This window comes from Larimichthys crocea, chromosome VIII (assembly GCF_000972845.2).
Source record: "Larimichthys crocea isolate SSNF chromosome VIII, L_crocea_2.0, whole genome shotgun sequence".
Classification (NCBI taxonomy): domain Eukaryota; kingdom Metazoa; phylum Chordata; class Actinopteri; family Sciaenidae; genus Larimichthys; species Larimichthys crocea.
Window position 1 is genome coordinate 29,301,044 of NC_040018.1, and position 20,440 is coordinate 29,321,483.

At 40.6% G+C, this 20,440-nt stretch overlaps 1 protein-coding gene across 2 annotated transcripts in view; it reads left to right on the forward strand.

Moving 5' to 3' along the window:
- Window positions 1-20,440, forward strand: part of il16 (interleukin 16) — a 44,679-nt gene that overhangs the window by 10,019 nt on the left and 14,220 nt on the right. For both annotated transcript variants that reach the window (XM_027281634.1, XM_027281635.1), the window contains exons 5-18: window positions 5,528-5,645; window positions 8,750-8,893; window positions 9,065-9,170; window positions 10,911-11,059; window positions 11,498-11,608; window positions 11,769-11,883; window positions 13,030-13,103; window positions 15,135-15,384; window positions 15,898-16,015; window positions 16,179-16,311; window positions 16,942-17,029; window positions 18,382-18,602; window positions 18,713-18,850; window positions 19,299-19,451. In XM_027281634.1, the coding sequence (XP_027137435.1) occupies window positions 5,528-5,645; window positions 8,750-8,893; window positions 9,065-9,170; window positions 10,911-11,059; window positions 11,498-11,608; window positions 11,769-11,883; window positions 13,030-13,103; window positions 15,135-15,384; window positions 15,898-16,015; window positions 16,179-16,311; window positions 16,942-17,029; window positions 18,382-18,602; window positions 18,713-18,850; window positions 19,299-19,451 (1,918 nt within the window). The remainder of the gene's footprint in view (window positions 1-5,527; window positions 5,646-8,749; window positions 8,894-9,064; window positions 9,171-10,910; window positions 11,060-11,497; window positions 11,609-11,768; window positions 11,884-13,029; window positions 13,104-15,134; window positions 15,385-15,897; window positions 16,016-16,178; window positions 16,312-16,941; window positions 17,030-18,381; window positions 18,603-18,712; window positions 18,851-19,298; window positions 19,452-20,440) is intronic.

The following is a 20,440-nucleotide window of genomic DNA, read 5'->3' on the forward strand; positions in this document are numbered from 1 at the left end:
CAATGAAGAAATGCTTTCAGTTCTGATAAAAGTGGGTATGACCTTTTTTTATATAACCCTGAATCATAACAAGAGTTATCTCAAGTCACATTCCACAGAGAGTTCAAACCCTATGGACCAACGGACAATGGAGTCATGAAAGGCCTGATCTGCTGAACCTGACGTCAATTAATTCTGTTCCTTCCTCATACAGCGTTTGCTAATCTTTTAAAAAAACATTTCTATTGTGCAGTTGTTTGCATTTACTATCTTGCAATCTTCACTGCTTTTGTTGGCACGTTGCTGTGGTTCTTTGCCCATTACATGTACGGCACTGACTGTGGATCAGTGGAGCAACATGAAAAAACTGGTGGCAGGAATGTGTTACATTGTAAATGCACCCACTTAACATTGCTCCCACAGCAGTACTAGCGGTTAAACACTCCACAGGATACCTCCCATTGCTAACCCAGTGCGGTGTTGATTTTGTTAACGAGGACTATGATGAAAAGCTTTTTTTTTAAAAAGAAAAAATGTCACTGGTGGACTGCTGTTAACTCCAATAAGTGAGAAGAAAACGGAAGTACAGCGCTACACAGTTTGTTTGTTTAAGACCTGAACCCACCTGACCTGTTACAAGAATCTGTTAATCAACTACCTGCCCCGCAACCGCCAACTTTATGCAATGGAAGCACACAACAGTAGGAATTGTCTGACAATGTGCTGCTGCTCTCTTTTCTTTTGTCCACCCACAAGACTGCAGTAGTGGGAAGATCTCGACTAAATGAAACAGATGAATTGTTCCAAATGTTTTTGTTTTTTTATTGTCAAAGCAAGCAAAGAGGAAGCAGCAAAACAAGTAACTCTTTATAAAGACTGCCTCTTTACCTCTCTGTTACTATCATGGTCTGAACTAGACTAAAGGTATTGTTTTGTCACGACTAAAACTAAAACTTTGCGGAATAAGATGATTCAAAATTCACACTGGCTCATTGTAATTGACTCAGATCTCCCTGTTTTTGTTTTTTTCTCCAGGGCTGCAGCTTCCTGAGCCCAGACAGGCTGGCACCCTTTAACGGACACTTCCTAAACAGCAGCTCATGGATGGCGGGGGAGGGAACGAGGAGCGTTCACATTAAAGTCTATAATGAGGTAATAGCAGCTGACATATGACATGAACTGGGGTGGGACATTTGTATGCTTTCCCTAATTCTTTAAGAAACAGTATTCTACTGTGTTCAGTCCAAAGTAGTATTTTCCTGTTCTTCTCAATCTTCTGTCTTTGAGTGATTGAGTATAAAAAGTAAAAATGTATTCATTTGGAGATTGTAGCTAATTGTTGAAATCCCATCATGAATTCTAAAAGCGTAAAAACTCTGTAACCAGAGTGATGTCAGTAGTCTTATTTTGAACATAAAAGACAATTTTACATATGTCGGGTCATACCACAATACAGATTATAATAAGAAGTAACAGATGCATAACGAGTTTCAGTATCCCAAGTACTCATCATGCTTCATTGATGAAATTCATTTAAAAAGAACGTTTCAGTTACCAAAAATATATGTCCTACATGCGAAACAGGGCCACGAGACTATACTATACTATACGATACTACACTACACGACACACACATACAACGATACATACATACAACTACACTGCACTGTTCTTTACTACACTACACTACACTACACTACACTACACTACACTACACTGCACTACACTACACTACACTATACTCTACTATACTCTACTATACTACACTACTACATATACTATAATACTATACTTACTATACTATACTATACTATACTACACTACACTACTCTATCTCTACTATACTCTACTCTACACTACACTACACTACACACACTACTCTTACTCTACTATACTACACTACACTACACTACTCTATACTCTACTATACTACACTACACTACACTATACTATACTATACTATACTATATTGATCACACACTATTGTTTTACACTGTACTCTGTCTAACTCAACTCTATTCCACTACCTTTAATATACTCTACTGATTCATTATGTACTATAGAATCATATTACTATATATGCTCTTTATAATACTATCTTGGCTCTACATATACTTTGCTCCACTGCATTATGCAGCACTACGCTACTCGTTACTATACAATATAATATACTATATCTCTGTTAAACTCTACTGCCCTAAACTCAACGTAACTACAGTGCTGCAGTGTTCTGAGTGCATTGTGGATGGCCTCACCTTGCTTGCCTGCTGACAGCTCAGTGGATTTAACTGTCCTAATAGCAGTGATGTGTTAGTTTGTGTATTTTGCAAGTAGAATTAGTACAGAGATGAGCATGAGCATTTATAACCTAATACATGTCCTACATGGATAAACAGTGTCCAGGGACTGTAGACAGTACACTCATGTGACTATGTCTGTGTGGGCTGGCATATTTCTCATGCTGCAATCACATTCCCAGACTTCCCACATACAACGAGACACTCTTCGGAATCCAGTCAGAACGGTTACACACATTACAAAGTAATAAGTAGTTATTACAAGAATATTTCATTCATCATTTGTAGGCTTCAAGTCTAGAAAAGGTAGATTCTTTTCACACATTGATAAAGCAGGAGCAAAGCACAGTCTGGGAATTTCCTCAGCCGTCATGGAATTCAGGGATTTGTTATGTAATTTTACTTCAGCTCCTAGATGAAATCTTGAAAACAAATTAGTTATATAATAACTTTACTCTTATATGGTGAGTATCACCTTTACACAAGGAACTGCATGAACTAGAACGAGCAGGACAATGCTGTATTTATGGATGAATGTGTTTCATTGCTCCTACTGGAAGCAGTCATAAAGGCAGGTGAGGCTTTTTTTTTCTTCAGGTTTGAGTATTTTTTGTTGCTGTGGTAGCTTTCCTGCTGGGCAGGTGCAACCTGACATCGCCCAGTCTATTGAGTCACTTTAAAGAGGCTGTGGAAACCTGAACAGCAGAATGAAGCAGGAATGGGAGAAAAGGAGCAGTAGGAAAGAACGTCTACATGTGACGTCTGGGCTCCAGCGGATTCTGTTTTCAACACTGTCTCATAATGGCTCCGTTCAGGAATGAAAAACGCCGAAGTTCCAAAGACAAGTTCATCATAACAAAGAGGATGTATCCATCATGTTGCCATGGTTACATGGGGCTTTCAGTTTGGGGAAATTACTCCACACAAAAGTTATACAGAAACATTTATCGACAGTGATATACTGCTCATACCAGACTGATGAAGTATGTAGCAGCAACGATGTATAACATATCCATCTATACAGTAAACATAACTATACTACTGTAGGCTATGACAACTAATAGTAATCACCAGTACACACCAATAGAAGAGTAACCACAGACAGTAGACGAGAACACACAGGACTATACAATAAAGCCGGATAACAACTAAGATACTATATAGCAAAAAAGACAAGTGTGGGGTGGGGGTGGGTGTGGGATAGAATTTAGGAACGTAGGGATGGAAGTAGGCATAAGACAGGGGTGTAGACGAGACGAAACGTACACAAGACAACAGACGTATACAACATCTAACAATACAACTAGATCATTACTACGGAAAACTAGAGGTACTATAGGGAAACTCAGGTACACGGATACGATTAACTGACTGGGACCGGCCCACGGAAAACAGACGCGACGCACCTGCAACCATAACACAACACCACAACAAGTGCCTCAAACAAATGACAATGCAGTGACTTTTATGAAAAGTTGGCGCTGGGATGGAAAATTGTCCAAAGACGTACACTCTTGGACGTGTTGACAGGAGAGAGAGCTTGGAGGCACGTCAATGGTCACAGCTACAGGACTGACCACCCTTACCTTCACCCACTCTTCACGTGTATACAGATAGATTGCAGGAGCGCTAGGAGGCCGCGGAAAGTGGTCAGATTTTCTGATGACTGTCAGTCCACCATCTCTGTGGTAACAAACATTCTAAAAATATAAGAAAGATAAAGATAATCAAGTAGTTTAAGTATAAACAATATAAAATATATTACACAATTAAATATGTTTTAAAATTAAAAAGAGCAGTCAGCTGTGCCGGAATTGCAAGTACCAGGGTTAATGTGTATTCAGATATTTTAAATGTGCAGGTACATAACAAAATGTCCAACAGATGCTAAGTACAGTAAGGCTGAGTGTTAATGTAACGATAGAGTTTGTAGTGCCAATGTCAATGTTGACATGTAGAGGCAGGGGTGGAGTGTGAAAAACTAACCGACGTTGTACCTTACATGGCAGCTAATGCCATCAGTGTGTGAATGAGTGAATGAGATATGTAGTGTAAAAGTGCTTTGAGTGGTCAGAAGACTAGAAGTCAAGTCAACTTTATTATCAATGCTGCCATATGTACAGGACATACAGAGTATTGAAATTGCGTTTATCCCCGGTGCAAACAGCAATAAACATGAAATATAGAAAGGTGTTCCCATTCAGTGTCAATCTTTGCTCTTCTGTCAACGAAGAAATGCTTTCAGTTCTGATAAAAGTGGGTATAACATTTTTTTATATAACGCTGAATCATAACAGAAGTTATCCCAAGTCACATTCCACACAGAGTTCAAACACCTATGAGACCAACGGACAATGGAGTCATGAAAGGCCTGATCTGCTGAACCTGACGTCAATTAATTCTGTTCCTTCCTCATACAGCGTTTGCTAATCTTTTAAAAAAAACATTTCTATTGTGCAGTTGTTTGCATTTACTATCTTGCAATCTTCACTGCTTTTGTTGGCACGTTGCTGTGTTTCTTTGCCCATTACATGTACGGCCACTGACTGTGGATCAGTGGAGCAACATGAAAAACTGGTGGCAGGAATGTGTTACATTGTAAATGCACCCACTTAACATTGCTCCACAGCAGTACTAGTGGTTAAACACTCCACAGGATACCTCTCATTTGCTAACCCAGTGCGGTGTTGATTTTGTTAACGAGAACTATGATGAAAAGCTTTTTTTTTTAAAGAAAAAATGTCACTGGTGGACTGCTGTTTATCTCCAATAAGTAGAAGAAAACGGAAGTACAGTGCTACACAGTTTGTTTGTTTTTAAGACCTGAACCCACCTGACCTGTTACAAGAATCTGTTAATCAACTACCTGCCCCGCAAACCGCCAACTTTATGCAATATGGAAGCACAACAGTAGAGAATTGTCTGACAATTGCTGCTGCTCTCTTTTCTTTTGTCCACCCACAAGACTGCAATAGTGGGAAGATCTCGACTAAATGAACAGATGAATTGTTCCAAATGTTTTTGTTTTTTTATTGTCAAAGCAAGCAAAGAGGAAGCAGCAAAACAAGTAACTCTTTTATAAAGACATGCCTCTTTACCTCTCTGTGACTTATCATGGTCTGCAACTAGACTAAAAGGTATTGTGTTGTCATCGACTAAAACTAAAACTTTGTGGAATAAAGATGATTCAAAATTCACACTGGCTCATTGTAATTGACTCAGATCTCTCTGTATTTTGTTTTTTTCTCCAGAGGCTGCAGCTTCCTGAGCCCAGACAGGCTGGCACCCTTTAACGGACACTTCCTAAACAGCAGCTCATGGATGGCGGGGGAGGGAACGAGGAGCGTTCACATTAAAGTCTATAATGAGGTAATAGCAGCTGACATATGACATGAACTGGGGTGGGACATTTGTACTGCTTTCCCTAATTCTTTAAGAAAACAGTATTCTACTGTGTTCAGTCCAAAGTAGTATTTTCCTGTCTTATGAGTGATTGAAGTATAAAAAGTAAAAATGTATTCATCTTGGAGATTGTAGCTAATTGTTGTTGTAAGAAAATCCCACCATGAATTCTAAAAGCATAAAAACTCTGTAACCAGAGTGATGTGAGTAGTCTTATTTTGACATAAAAGACCAATTTTACATATGTCGGATTCATACACACAATTACAGTATTATAATAAGAAGTAACAGATGCATAAACGAGTTTCAGTATCCCAAGTACTCATCATGCTTCATTGATGAAATTCATTTAAAAATAACAGTTTCAGTTACCAAATATATGTCCTACATGACTAAACAGTGTCCACTGATACTATACTACACTACACTACACTACACTACACTACACTACACTATACTATACTATACTATACTATACTATACTATACTACACTACACTACACTACACTGCACTATACTACACTACACTACACTACACTACACTACACTACACTACACTACACTATACTGCACTACACTACACTATACTATACTTTACACTGTACTCTGTCTGACTCAACTCAACTCTATTTCACTACCTATAATATACTCTACTGATTCATTATGTACTATAATGAATCATATTACTATATAATGCTCTTTATAATACTATCTTGGCTCTACATATACTTTGCTCCACTGCATTATGCAGCACTACGCTACTCTGTACTATACAATATAATATACTATACTCTGTTAAACTCTACTGCCCTATACTCAACGTAACTACAGTGCTGCAGTGTTCTGAGTGCATTGTGGATGGCACTCACCTTGTCTTGCCTGCTGACAGCTCAGTGGATTTAACTGTTCTAATAAGCAGTGATGTGTTACTTTGTATTTTGCAAGTAGAATTAGTACAGAGATGAGCATGAGCATTTATAACCAAATACATGTCCTACATGGATAAACAGTGTCCAGGGACTGTAGACAGTACACTCACTGTGACTATGTTTGTGTGGGCTGGCATATTTCTCATGCTGCAATCACATTCCCAGACTTCCCACATACACCGAGACACTCTTCGGAATCCAGTCAGAAACGGTTACACACATTACAAAGTAATAAGTAGTTATTACAAGAAATATTTCATTCATCATTTGTAGGCTTCAAGTCTAGAAAGGTAGATTCTTTTCACACATTGATAAAGCAGGAGCAAAGCACAGTCTGGGAATTTCCTCAGCTCGTCATGGAAATTCAGGGATTTGTTATGTAATTTTACTTCAGCTCCTAGATGAAATCTTGAAAACAAATTTAGTTATATAATAACTTTACTCTTATATGGTGAGTATCACCTTTACACGAGGAACTGCATGAACTAGAATGAGCAGCACATGCTGTATTTATGGATGAATGTGTTTTCATTGCTCCTAAGCAGTCATAAAGGCAGTATGAGGCTTTTTTTTTTCTTCAGGTTTGAGTATTTTTGTTGCTGTGGTAGCTTTCCTGCTGGGCAGTGCAACAGCTTGACATCCTGCCAAGTCTATTTGAGTCACTTTAAAGAGGCTGTGGAAACCTGAACAGCAGAATGAAGCAGGAATGGAGAAAAGGAGCAGTAGGAAAGAACGTCTAACATGTGACGTCTGGGCTCAGCTGATTCTGTTTTCAACACTGTCTCATAATGGCTCCGTTCAGGAATGAAACGCCGAAGGTTCCAAAGACAAGTTCATCATAACAAAGAGGATGTATCCATCATGTTGCCATGGTTACATGGGGCCTTCAGTTTGGGGAAATTACTCAACACAAAAGTTATACAGAAACATTTATCGACAGTGATATACTGCTCATACCAGACTGATGAAGTATGTAGCAGCAAACGATGTATAACATATCCATCTATACAGTAAACATACACTATACTACTGTAGGCTATACTATACAATAATATACTACTCAGTACTTTACACCAATATATAGTATATACTCTACTATACTACTGTATACTATACACAGGACTATACAATAATATACTACTCAGTACTTTACACCAATATATAGTATATACTCTACTATACCACTGTATACTATACATAGGACTATACAATAATATGCTAGTCAGTACTTTACACCAATATATAGTATATACTCTACTATACTACTGTATACTGTACACAGGACTATACAATAATATATGCTTTAATATATACTATACTATAGTATACTATATTATATAATATGCTATACTACAGTGTATACTATACTATACTATACTAAACTACACTATACTATACTATACTATACTATACTATACTATGAAATAGTAGAGGTTACTATATGGCATTACTCATTACACTGTACTTAACTTGACTGTACTCTGTTCCTCTACGTATAATATGCAGTACTCTACTGCACCATTCTATACCTATATATATAAAAATATAAGAAAGATAAAGATAATCAGGTTTTAAAATATAAACAATATAAATATATATATACACAATATGTTTTAAAATAAAAAGAGCAGTACAGCTGTGCAGGAATTGCAAGTACCAGGTAATGTGCATTCAGAATATTTTAAATGTGCAGGTATATAACAAAATGTCCAACAGATGCTAAGTACAGTAAGACTGAGTGTTAATGTAACGTATAGAGTTTGTAGGTGCAATGTCAATGTGACATGTAGAGGCAGGGGTGGAGTGTGAAAACTAACCGATGCTTGTTAAACTAACCGATACTAAATCATTCATTCCCTCTGCAGTCTGATTGCTAAATGCTCTTTAGTCCTAAATGTTTATCACTGTTGGTTTATGTTTTTATCTGGTCTCATCTGGATTGTTATTCTCTTCATCTTGTCCTTATTTATAGAGTTATATAATGTGCTACTATATTCTGTTTTACTACTACCGTACAAATACCCTACATGTGACTTTGCTATACTACACACTACAGGGTTTTGAGGGTGCTTCCCTTGTCTGCCTGCTAACTGCTTAGTGGAGTTAACTGTCCTGACTTTCCTGGTGTGTTGTGTGCTTTAGGACATTTCCGCATGTGAAGACAGTCTCCATTCAAACAGTCTGACTACAAGCCCACAGCATCCGGCTCTCATCTCCCCATCCGATCCTCTGTTATTGCCTGGATACACGGATGAAGAACTTATGGCCAACAACAACCACCTCAAGGTAAACCAGTCTTTGGCCAAATGTGCAGTCTGACCCATATTTATTTATCATATTTATCATTTTTGACATTGATTAAGATAATAAAATAAAAAAAAAACTATGTGTGTGTGTGTGTGTGTGTGTGTGTGTGTGTGTGTGTGTGTGTGTGTGTGTGTGTGTGTGTGTGTGCAGTTACCTATCCCAGAGGTAAACGAGGAGAGATGCTGGGAAACAGAGAAGCCTGAGCAGAGCCCACCAGGACAGACGTCCAACAACAGGACACGCTCCAATTCAACCAGTATGTACCATTCAGCTTGCACTCAGCTGTAAATTTAACACTCCTCTAAGATCCACTGAGAGGAGTGAGCACCATTAATTCTCCCGTACACGAAAGCTTCACAAACAGGAGGAGGCTGCTAAAGCTTTTAGAGTGTGTAGTGATGACAGACGATGAAAGGAGAGGAAAGGGGGGTGAGGGGAAAATTGTTTCTAATATGTTTATTGTCTTCAGGGAGGTGTGAGGCCGGAGAGTAATATCCTTTTAGCACTGGGAAGCCGCACCGCTTCTGGGAAATGTGGTCCTAATTGTGAGTGAGAAGTGCTGCGCTTACAGTTCCACCGGTGTGAGATTTAACAGAACAGATTGAAGAAAGTTCTGAATGATGATCCGAAGCAAATCAGTTAATGTGACTGATATACGTGATTTAGGTCAACAGAAAATCCCGTATGTTAGGATTCAGTCCAACACAACGCTCACATCACAATTCAAGAATCTGGGTCCTTTTTGCAGCAGGACATAGATCTGTAGAGAGCTGAAACAGTGTGAGATGGGTCACGTTTCGGACCAAAAACACCAACCAGAGATCAGTTTTAAACAGTTTATTGAACACTGGTGGAGCGACATGAGGACGTGATGAAACACAGAGTGGTGCAGGGCTGGGTTCAGGTTCAGGTTCAGGGTCAGGTCAGAGCTGAATGTGGCAGGTGAGTGACAAACTGGATTCATCACAGTGATCAAAGCTGGCTGTGCGTACTGTAGTTACCACTAAGTAGTCAGAACAAGTGTGGAAGCTTGAACCGGTCACACACACACACACACACACACACACACACACACACACACACAGACAACAGAGACAGACAGATACACACAGAAGATAGGGAACCTCAACAGGAAACACCAGGCAGGTTAAAGTCATAAAGCCTCCATCATAACAGTTCATATATATACATATATATAAATAGGGATGGGAATTAATAACATTTTTACGATTCCGATTCCATTATCGATTCTGCTTAACGATTCGATTCTTTATCGATTCTCTTATCGATTCTCATTTGGGGAAAAAAGGAGAACAAACAGTTTGATCAGCATCATCTAGAGGAGGTAGTGAACTGGAGCGAGTACTAGTACAGCTGCAGCCTCTGAGCCAGCCAGACTCTCTCTCTCGTCATGGTCATCTTCTAAATGTAATGCAGAAGGCATTCGTTTAATGTGAACTGTTATAGCATGTTTTACAAAGAAGCACATGGCGCTAACATGGTAGGCAGTGTGTTATTTACCTTCCGTAGTAACCACAGAGGTGGTCATAGCCTGGCTGCTGCTGCTGCTGCTAGGTTGAGATTCATCTCCAGTCCGAAGCGTGTCAAAAACACGACATTCATTTAAAAATATTGCATGTTGTGTGCGCAAATGTTTCTGCATGTTCGTCGTGTTCCCTCCCGACGCTGTTATCTCCACTTTGCAATGATTGCAAGTCGCCCTGTTGCCGTCTGTTTTGGTAAAATGCAGCCAAACTTTGGAGCGTTTGAACCGAGTGGGTGACATTGTTTACTACTGATTGCACTGCACGTGCCAAACTCGTGAGAAACGAGTGTGCATAACTTATTGCGGAAGTTACGTGACGTGATTCCTGCTTTCTGGAATCGATAAGAGAATCGTTAGATAAACTGCCAAACGATTCATGGAACTGAAACACACGGAACCGGTTCTCGATTCCCATCCCTATATATAAACTGGGTCTTTATCTGCCTTTAGGTGTTCATCCTTACTGGATCGGGGATCTGGACAGCATCATCATGAAGACCCCGGAGCTGTACAGCAGTCATCCTCATGGGAACGGAGGTTTATACGGAAACAGGAAGTCTCTGTCCCAGCAGCTGGAGTTTCCTCACACCACGACACAAGTATTTGATCAGTCTGACATGATCAACACTGTGTTTGTTTGTATCTAGCTGACATCAGCCCCCATGTGATAGCATAAGGCAATATTGTGTGACAAAGCTGCACATTGTTTAGAAGCATATGTGGACATTTTTATTTTTTCATTCATTTTTTTTGTTGTGTGGCTCCAGGCTGCCTCATATCTGTGCCTGTCAAAAAGTAATCAAAGTCTGGATGATATGGGGCAACTAGCTCGGCCTCCTGCATGTCCTAGTCTGGCTATCTGCCACATGAATTATAGAAGAACATGAATCGTTGACACTGGTATCAAAAATATGTAACCACACTGATACAGTAGAAGACGAGGGTTGTATTAGCATTTGAAAACAATAAACTCGTTCATACCAAATACTGTGACCTGTTATGTCTTATCACAGTCACCCCCTCTCTCTCCTCTCCAGCCTGTTCACCGTCCCTCCCGCTCTGTCAGCTCTGCTCAGCTCGTACACTCCTGTAGCAACGTGCAAGCCTTCATCATCTGCAACATTGTGCTGATGAAGGGCCATGGCAAGGTATGAACCATACACTGATTAATCGTGAATGACCTTTGAGACTGAAGCTTCCTTCTCTCATCTAATTAGGAATATGATAACAGTTATGATTGTGACTAGATTGTTGTTTAAAGATATTTATCACTGCTAACATTATCAATAATAATGCTGCTGTTTCCAGGGTCTGGGCTTCAGTATAGTGGGAGGGAGGGACAGCATGTATGGACCAATGGGGATCTATGTGAAGACCATTTTCCCTGGAGGGGCAGCAGCTGCTGATGGGAGGCTGCAGGAGGGTGAGGAACAACACACTGTACACGAAGCACATACACACTCTTTACATGTCGTCCTGCTAATGCTGGAAGACACATATTTATTTCTTAGAGGATAGACTCAGTTAGTGCAAGTTCAGTCAAACTATTACAAAATGAAACAGCGTAGATTTAAAGGTCCAGTGTGTAACATATGGAATATAATATTCATTCATTCATTGTGATCCTGCACGACGTCCACTACATATATTACTACTGTCATTATTGCTGCCATATCTCCGTTACAGTTGCTGCTGTGCATGTGTCTCTATCTCTTTTTTTTTTCTTCCCAACTTTGTTTATTGAATTTTCGAACACATAAATGACTATGGCTATAAGAAAGCAAGTATCAAGTTTCTCATTATCACAAAACTCAGATAAAAACAAATAATGTGCAAGACACTTGTGTGTAAATATATAAACAAACAATAATAAAAACAAACAAAAAAAAGTTGTTAAAGGCACATTATAGAGAACAATCACACACAACTGTACGAAGCATGACATTAAAAACAGATCAGACAATGTACAAGAGATTGTTTGTCAGTTCGGGATGTTTGGAAAAGTCAATTTATTCGCATACTTTTTCCCTGTACAGATTGTAAAGTGGAAAATGTACTTTGTGACTTTGGGCTATACAAATAAAATCTGATTTGATTTGATTTGATTTGATTCATGCATAATCATCTGAACATAATAATCATTGTGTTTTTGGTACCTGAAACATTCATCTACACAGAGCGGCTCCTCTTTTGCTTTACATAGTGTGTTTGTGTTTTACACAAGTTCTGTGGCCACTGTAGTTTCTCCTCCATGCTTGGAAGGGAACAGTGAGGCACAGGGTATTCAGTTGGTTGCAATCTGAAATCTCACAGCTAGATTCCACACTGGACCCTCAAAGTCAGACATGCTAAAATCATATATTAATATTTGAACGAAGTGTTGACAGACAGTACTAATGTCAGTTTACGTCAGCAGTGAACATGAAAGCGTGTCATGCGTGAATATGTTGCGACCTCAGTTGAACAGTACAGTTGAAGTGCATGAAGTTAACGTGTGTTCAGAATGAGTCAGATTTGTAAATAGTGTCAGAGTAGACTCTGCCTTCAGTGCTTGTTTCTGTGTCTGCAGGTGACGAGATCCTGGAGCTGAATGGAGAATCCCTACATGGGCTGACTCATGATGAAGCGCTGCACAAGTTCAAAGTAAGGCGGCTTCATCCTAACATCCTGACAACAAAATCAAAATAAATCAACCATGAGCTGAGCCGGATGTTTCTATTTCAAAATATGGAAAAAAAAGACTGATGGTGTTCACTTTAGACTTTACACTAGTATTAAATTGATCAGATATATAAAAACTTTTTTATATTTCCTAGATAAAGTATGTTGTGTACCTTCCTAACAATGAAATACAGTCTACATACAGGCTGTTCTTTTGACTGTTCTGCCCAGATGATCGCTACGTGCTGAAATGTGATGGTTGAATAAGAAGCAGGGTCTTAAAGTGAAGTCACTTAGTGTTCTTTCCGTTTGATCCCTCGCCCACTCCTTCTAAAAACCTTTATTAGGGCCCGAGCACGGCACGCTGGGGCGAGGCCCTATTGGATTTCGAACGCTGAACAACGTTTAAAAGTAAATCGCATTTCCAACAGCCCATATCCCCTCGAAAACTCATGAAAATTCGCCTACCCCCCAAAGTCGGGCGTGAAATTACGCATTTCGGCGGTCTCGCACATGGACGTACGCATATGGCTCTACAGCACCACCTAGGTGTGCGTTTTTGGAGGTGCCCCTCGCCACGGTTTCATCCATGTGTACCAAATTTGGAGGGAGCATGTAACATGCAGAGACGCACAAAAAAGTCTCTTGGTGACCCGGGCTACAGTGAAGCGTACGGCATCCAATTTTTGTCATATTTGGACTTTTGAGTTTTTGGGGTCATTTCCAGGAGTCGCATTTGAACGAACTCCTCCTAGGGATTTTATCCGATGTGCTTGAAACTTGGCGTGTGTGTTCTTCAGGCCTCGACAATGAAAAGTTATCAAAATCACAACTTTTCATCAGAGGGCGTGGCCGTGACGGCGCGTCAAAGTCAACGCTGCCGATCGTTTCGGAAAAAAATGAGACTCCATTGACTTTTTGGCTGATTTTCAGACAAAAGTGTTGGGCTATCATATACTTTCTCAGAGCTGTCTGAAACTTCTTGCAGTTATTAAGACCGATATTATAAAGACCGATGGGGCCCGACCATCGCTGCTTGCAGCTTAAATTTCAAACTGTCACTATATCAAACTAGGAAAGAGTAAAGGTCTGAGCGTGCTTGGTTATCATTTGCAGTTAAGAAATTTGACATTGTTTCAATTAACAAATTGAATCTTTTGAAACGATGTGATAGGAATGTTACGAATGCAGTTAAATGGTCAGTTGAGAAGTAAAAGCGGTAAAGATGGCCAGTGAAAGTAGCGGAAGTGTTTGATTTAAGTGTGATCTGAGAAAAGGGGTTGAAAATTTCATCTGAAGTGGAACTGCTGGATTGATGTGCACAGCCACAGCTGGTATGCAATCATTGACAACACTTATTTTTGGTGGTTTCTGGTTTCCTGTTTTATTTTGAAAGAGTTTTTTGTGTAGCTTTACTTCCTGCTGCTGTTGTGTTTCCCGCCAGTTTTGATAGTCTTTTCCATCCTCATTAGTTTCACCTGTGTCATGTTATCCTGTCCTCTCTTGTGTATTTAGTTGCGTGTTCCTCGTCTTTGTTTTGTGTTCAAGCGTTCCAGCCCCCATATTTTGTTTCCCAGTGTTGTTCGGATTGTGATTTGGTTTCTTGAACGCTGCCTTTTGGATATGGTCTGTTCCTTCACAGATTACTTTGCTTGTTTGGACTGGCTCACCTGGTTTTGAACTGAGCCGACTGTAATCTGTAATGTGGGTTGGCTTGTCCTCTTGTGTTTCCTGATAAAATATCTGGTATATCTATCTTCATTTATATCTTCTCAAGTTTTATATGCAAGGATGCATTATTAACTGAGCAGACAAGTGTGTGTCTGTGTGTGAAGGTGCGTTGTAATGAGTGTACTGCATACAGTTATACACCGCTGCTCATTGCTTTTACCCCACAGTGAAAATAAAGCTTCTTTTTCTTACTTTGAATTTATCATACAGGTTAAATTCTCACATAATAATAACTTATAATGCAGTCCTAACACTAAATGCATTAAACTTATCTTTGTGCAGCAAATCAAAAAGGGCCTGCTGACTCTGGTGGTGAGGACCAGCCTGCGCGTCGGGGCTCTGTGTGGTCAGGCGCAGGTAGCTCAGCTCTGCAGGTCGCGCTCCCTCAGCTCCACCACAGGCATGGCCCGGGTCAGTGCCGACATGGGAGACTACAACTACCTGAACAACAACTGCAGTAACACGCTGAACATGCCGGGTCAGCCGGCTAAACCCAGAGACCGCATCATGATAGAGATTATCCTGCAGAAAGGTCAGACTCAGGGGGGCAATATAGTTATTGACTTTTAGTATTTTATTATTCAAACCATCCCACTTACAGTTTGTCTAACAGGATGACTTGATTGATTTCTGAGTTTCAGTTTGTTTGTTTTTTCTGGTTAAAATAAGCAACCTTTACTTAAGTTTGTGGGATTCACATAATAATTATTAACATCTAACTAATGCCTGATAAACTCCACACTAGCAGTGTGGTGCAGGTGTGTAAATTTGTAGTTTTTCCCAACCATGAGAAATCTATTGAGTTATATTATTTCAGCTGAGTTCTGATGGTCATCTGTCATTATATTATATGTTTTATAAACTAAATTATTGGTCGATCGATTATGAAAACATTTGTTAGTTGCTGCTCTAAAAATACAATTTGTACCTGATTTCTGTGGGAATGTGAAATGATTTTGAAGGGAAACAGCCGCCTCCGTCAACATCAGTCATAAAACAATAAAAGTGTCATAACAATGTTTTATATGCATGTGTAATTTCCCAGAGGCTGGTGTCGGTCTGGGTATTGGACTGTGCTGTGTTCCATCTGGTGACGGATGCCCTGGAATCTACATTCACACCCTTTCTCCTGGATCAGTAGCACACATGGACGGTAGACTCCGGTAAGGAGAAATAAATACCGGCGTTCAGTCTGTGATCTGATGTAACTACAGGAAGAAATGAGACAACGTGCATGTGAAGGAATACGATTAATTACTACTTCAATCACTATAAAAACATAATGTCTCCAACACCTTTTCCTGAACTCTCCCTCCGTACCTTTAGGTGTGGGGATGAGATCATGGAGATCAACGATACTGTGGTTTACAGCATGGCACTGAATGACGTCTACACAGTCCTGAGCCAGTGCGCACCAGGTCCAGTCCACATCATCATCAGTCGACACCCCGACCCCAAAGTATGCAACGCCGCCACCTCACTGACTTTAACCGGTACAGATTTATGATCTTACAGAGGACGCCTGCTGGCTCAGAGTTAATGTTGCCTCATGGGTTCAACTGTAGGCCCCCGGGCTCCAAACTCCAAAAGGCTGGGCTGAAGGCTCTGACTTGCCTGTGTGGAAATGTGCGTCGGTTATTTGATACTGGTGACCTGTTTTCCTTAAAAATGTTTCTGGGACTTCCTCCCAGCACATGCTGGAACAGGTTCTCAGCTTCACTCCCTCGTGAATAAGCAGGGATGAAAAAAAATGAGCGACAAACGCAGCGATTGGCTGAGCAGAAAAGTTATGTAATGCTCATTACACACTGGCGGTGCTGTTCAGTGGCAGTTAATGGTTGTAGTGCAAAAGTTTTCAGGCTAAATGAAGGTTAAACAAGAATGAGTCTGAGGATCATCAAACTCAGGAATATTCACGGTCTGAAAACCTCAAATGTTAATACAACATTTCATAGCCTGTAGATATTGGTCTGGACCAAAGCCACTACTATGGACTGTCATTATGCTCTCATGTTGTTTTCTGGGGACTCTGAGCATCATCTTTACTTTTACATTCACACATTTCCCTCTTGTGCTCTGTGTGTCACAGGTATCAGAGCAGCAGCTGAATGATGCGATCGCTCAGGCAGTGGAAAACAGCAAGCTGAGGAAGGATAAGAGCCAGTGGAGTATTGATGGTGAAATATGCATTCGTTCATTACCGACTTTCCACAGTCACATATTCCTGTTGAAGGTCACGTCTGGGCCACGGAGCATATTTTTCCATGTTTGTCTCACTCGAGTTGTCCGCACACTTTTTAGCATTCTTCCATGCCATGTACTGTTAAATGGTTTATGCTTCACGTAGTACTGTTAATTAGGGATGGGAATTGATAAGATTTTTACGATTATCGATTCTGCTTAACGATTCGATTCTTTATCGATTCTCTTATCGATTCTCATTTGGGGAAAAAAGGAGAACAAACAGGTTGATCAGCATCATCTAGAGGAGGTAGTGAACTGGAGCGAGTGCTAGTACAGCTGCAGCCTCTGAGCCAGCCAGACTCTCTCTCTCGTCATGGTCATCTTCTAAATGTAATGCAGAAGGCATTCGTTTAATGTGAACTGTTATAGCATGTTTTACAAAGAAGCACATGGCGCTAACATGGTAGGCAGTGTGTTATTTACCTTCTGTAGTAACCACAGAGGTGTTCATAGCCTGGCTGCTGCTGCTGCTGCTAGGTTGAGATTCATCTCCAGTCCGAAGTGTGTCAAAAACACGACATTCATTTAAAAATATTGCATGTTGTGTGTGCAAATGTTTCTGCATGTTCGCCGTGTTCCCTCCCGACGCTGTTATCTCCACTTTGCAATGATTGCAAGTCGCCCTGTTGCCGTCTGTTTTGGTAAAATGCAGCCAAACTTTGGAGCGTTTGAACCGAGTGGGTGACATTGTTCACTACTGATTGCTCTGCACGTGCCAAACTTGCGGAAGTTACGTGGCGTAATTAGTCGTGCTTTCTGGAATCGATAAGAGAATCGTTAGATAAACTGCCAAACGATTCCATGAAATTGAAACACACGGTTCTCGATTCCCATCCCTACTGTTAATGCACCAGTAAACACTATTACACAATTTAATAACAATTTAGTTTTTATTTAGAAAACATCACATTGATGCATAATTCTTTGCTATGAGTTTGTAATGACTCATCATGAAAGAGAATTTTAGTTCCTTATAGGTTTTAAGACTGGGAGTTAATCTTTGTGACATCATCATCAGTGCCCCTTTAAGTTTTAAAGATAAATGTGTAATTATATTATTATTATTTAGTCTATTACTTATTTAGTTCCATTCGTATTTCACAATGTATTTATAACTCAGTTTGCACATTTCAAATCTTCATGATGAACATGTAAAGTTCACGAGATACAAACCTCTGTACTAAGTTTCCATGTCATTATAACAGTCATCATTATTTTCATAGCTTCATTATGTTTTCCTTTTATGATATCGTTGGAATGATTCTTGTGTTTGTGTCCGTCTCAGGCCTCCGTAGGCTGGAGTCTTGCTCTCACAGCCGGCAGAGATGTGAGCGTTGTCTGGAGAGGAGTCAGCTGACGGTTCGACAAGCACAGAAGACCATGACCCGCTCCTGCAGCGACAACACCAACAACCACCACCACCACAGCCGCTACCTCGCCATCCACAACCTCCACAACACACACCACAACCCCTCAGCCCGCGTCCACAGCCTAGACACAACCAAGGTAACCAGTTTCTAGGATCCGTTACTGTTAGTACTACTGCAGCTACTGTAGATGAAAATCAATGTGTGGTCTCTGATGTGTAGTAGCTGCTTTACCCTGTTTTATTACAGTCCATGACAGAGACATGGTCTGACAACAGACTGTCAGTGCCCGTGTATCCTGATGAGGACTACAACATCCCGTACAACTCTCCTGCTGCCAACCTGTCCAGTCAACAGTCTCTGGATCTGGCCTTAAGGGCCAACAAGGTACCACGTCCACAGTCACTTCATCACTTCACTGCAGAGTTTAGAGTCAGAGGAACATTTCATGAACAGATGTTTCAATTCAGTGATAGCTGATTCTTTTCTCTAAGCACATCTGTCATTATGAATGGACACACTGTGCTACATACAGCACAATGTTCACTCTGTTCATACAAACACACACGTTTCACATGATTTACCCACATTCATGCAAAGTTTAATATATACAACAACCAGCCTGATGGACATGTGACAAAACCACCCATGGCTCATGAGACTTGGTGGCAGTGTGAAGGAAAAACCTCGAGCAGACCCCGGCACACGGTCATCACAGCATCTTTTGATGAAACAGTAAACACAGCTTTAGATACCATCCTGTTGTTTTACACTAATGCTGGTCTCTCTCGCTCTCTGTGTGCATGTGTGTGTGTTTGTGTGTGTGTGTGTGTAGTCCAGCTGCAGGGTGCGAGCTGCTCAACGTCGGTACTGCTGGCCTCAGGATGTGACCAGTGAGGAGGGTTATAACGGAGACTCCAGCGGCTCCAGTAGAGGATCTCCAGTTCGAGATGAAGGACTGGAACCGGCATCACACACCAGCTGCCAGGTACACCACTGTAACCACAGCTACTGGACAACGGAGGGAATGTTTAAAGCTGAAGAATTCAGATTGTCCTCAGATTCAGATTGGTGTGCACAGTGAAATCATGTGAAACTCTTGCCACAGAGCACCACATGTAGTAAAAAAGCTCCACTTTCCTTACTACAAATATACAACATGATAGATGAGCAAGCAAATAATTCAACCCTGATGAATTCAACTTGACTTGGTTACAGTGCAAACAAACCGAATCCCACACATCTAACTCACCGACTCCATGGCAACATCATACTTCCTTTTCAGACAACCAAATTAATGATGTGAGAGGTGGTGGCAGTCACCACAAACAAAAAGAAGAGCAGAGACTAAATGACTCAAACACAACACAAAGCACAAAGAAAAACAGATACAAAGATCGTTTATGATTCATCTACAGATCAACATGCAGGTCGTCTCTGTTTACAGACCACAGACTGTGATGCCACCAGCCTGTGAAGCAAAGGCATGAAAACTGAGCCAAGGGTTCGAAGGTTTGCAGACAAGGCAGCTATGTAAAGAATCTAGTGACTCCCAGCATGGGCGGACTGGGACAAAAAAATCGGCCCTGGCATTTTGGACCAGAGCAGCCCACAACAACCTACTCGTTAAATATATATATCGGGACTTGTCGGCCCAAATAGCACGTCGGCGCACCGGGCAAATGCACGGTATGCCAGATTGCCAGTCCGTCCCTGACTCCCAGTGAAAAGACATTTGTTGAATATTCATTCCCTTTGTTTACTCGCCCTGTAACTTGTCTGTATTTGATTCCAGATATGTGCCGTTGGTTATTCACAGGCCTAAAACTGAGCTCAGAACACAAACTGCACCAACCTGGTCGAATATGACTGATGCTGCTAAACCAGACCTGAGATCCAAGATGTGACTGATTTTTTATTCTATTTCTGATTCTTAGCTCTCCAGGCTGAGATGACACATTCGTAACTCTTTTGTAA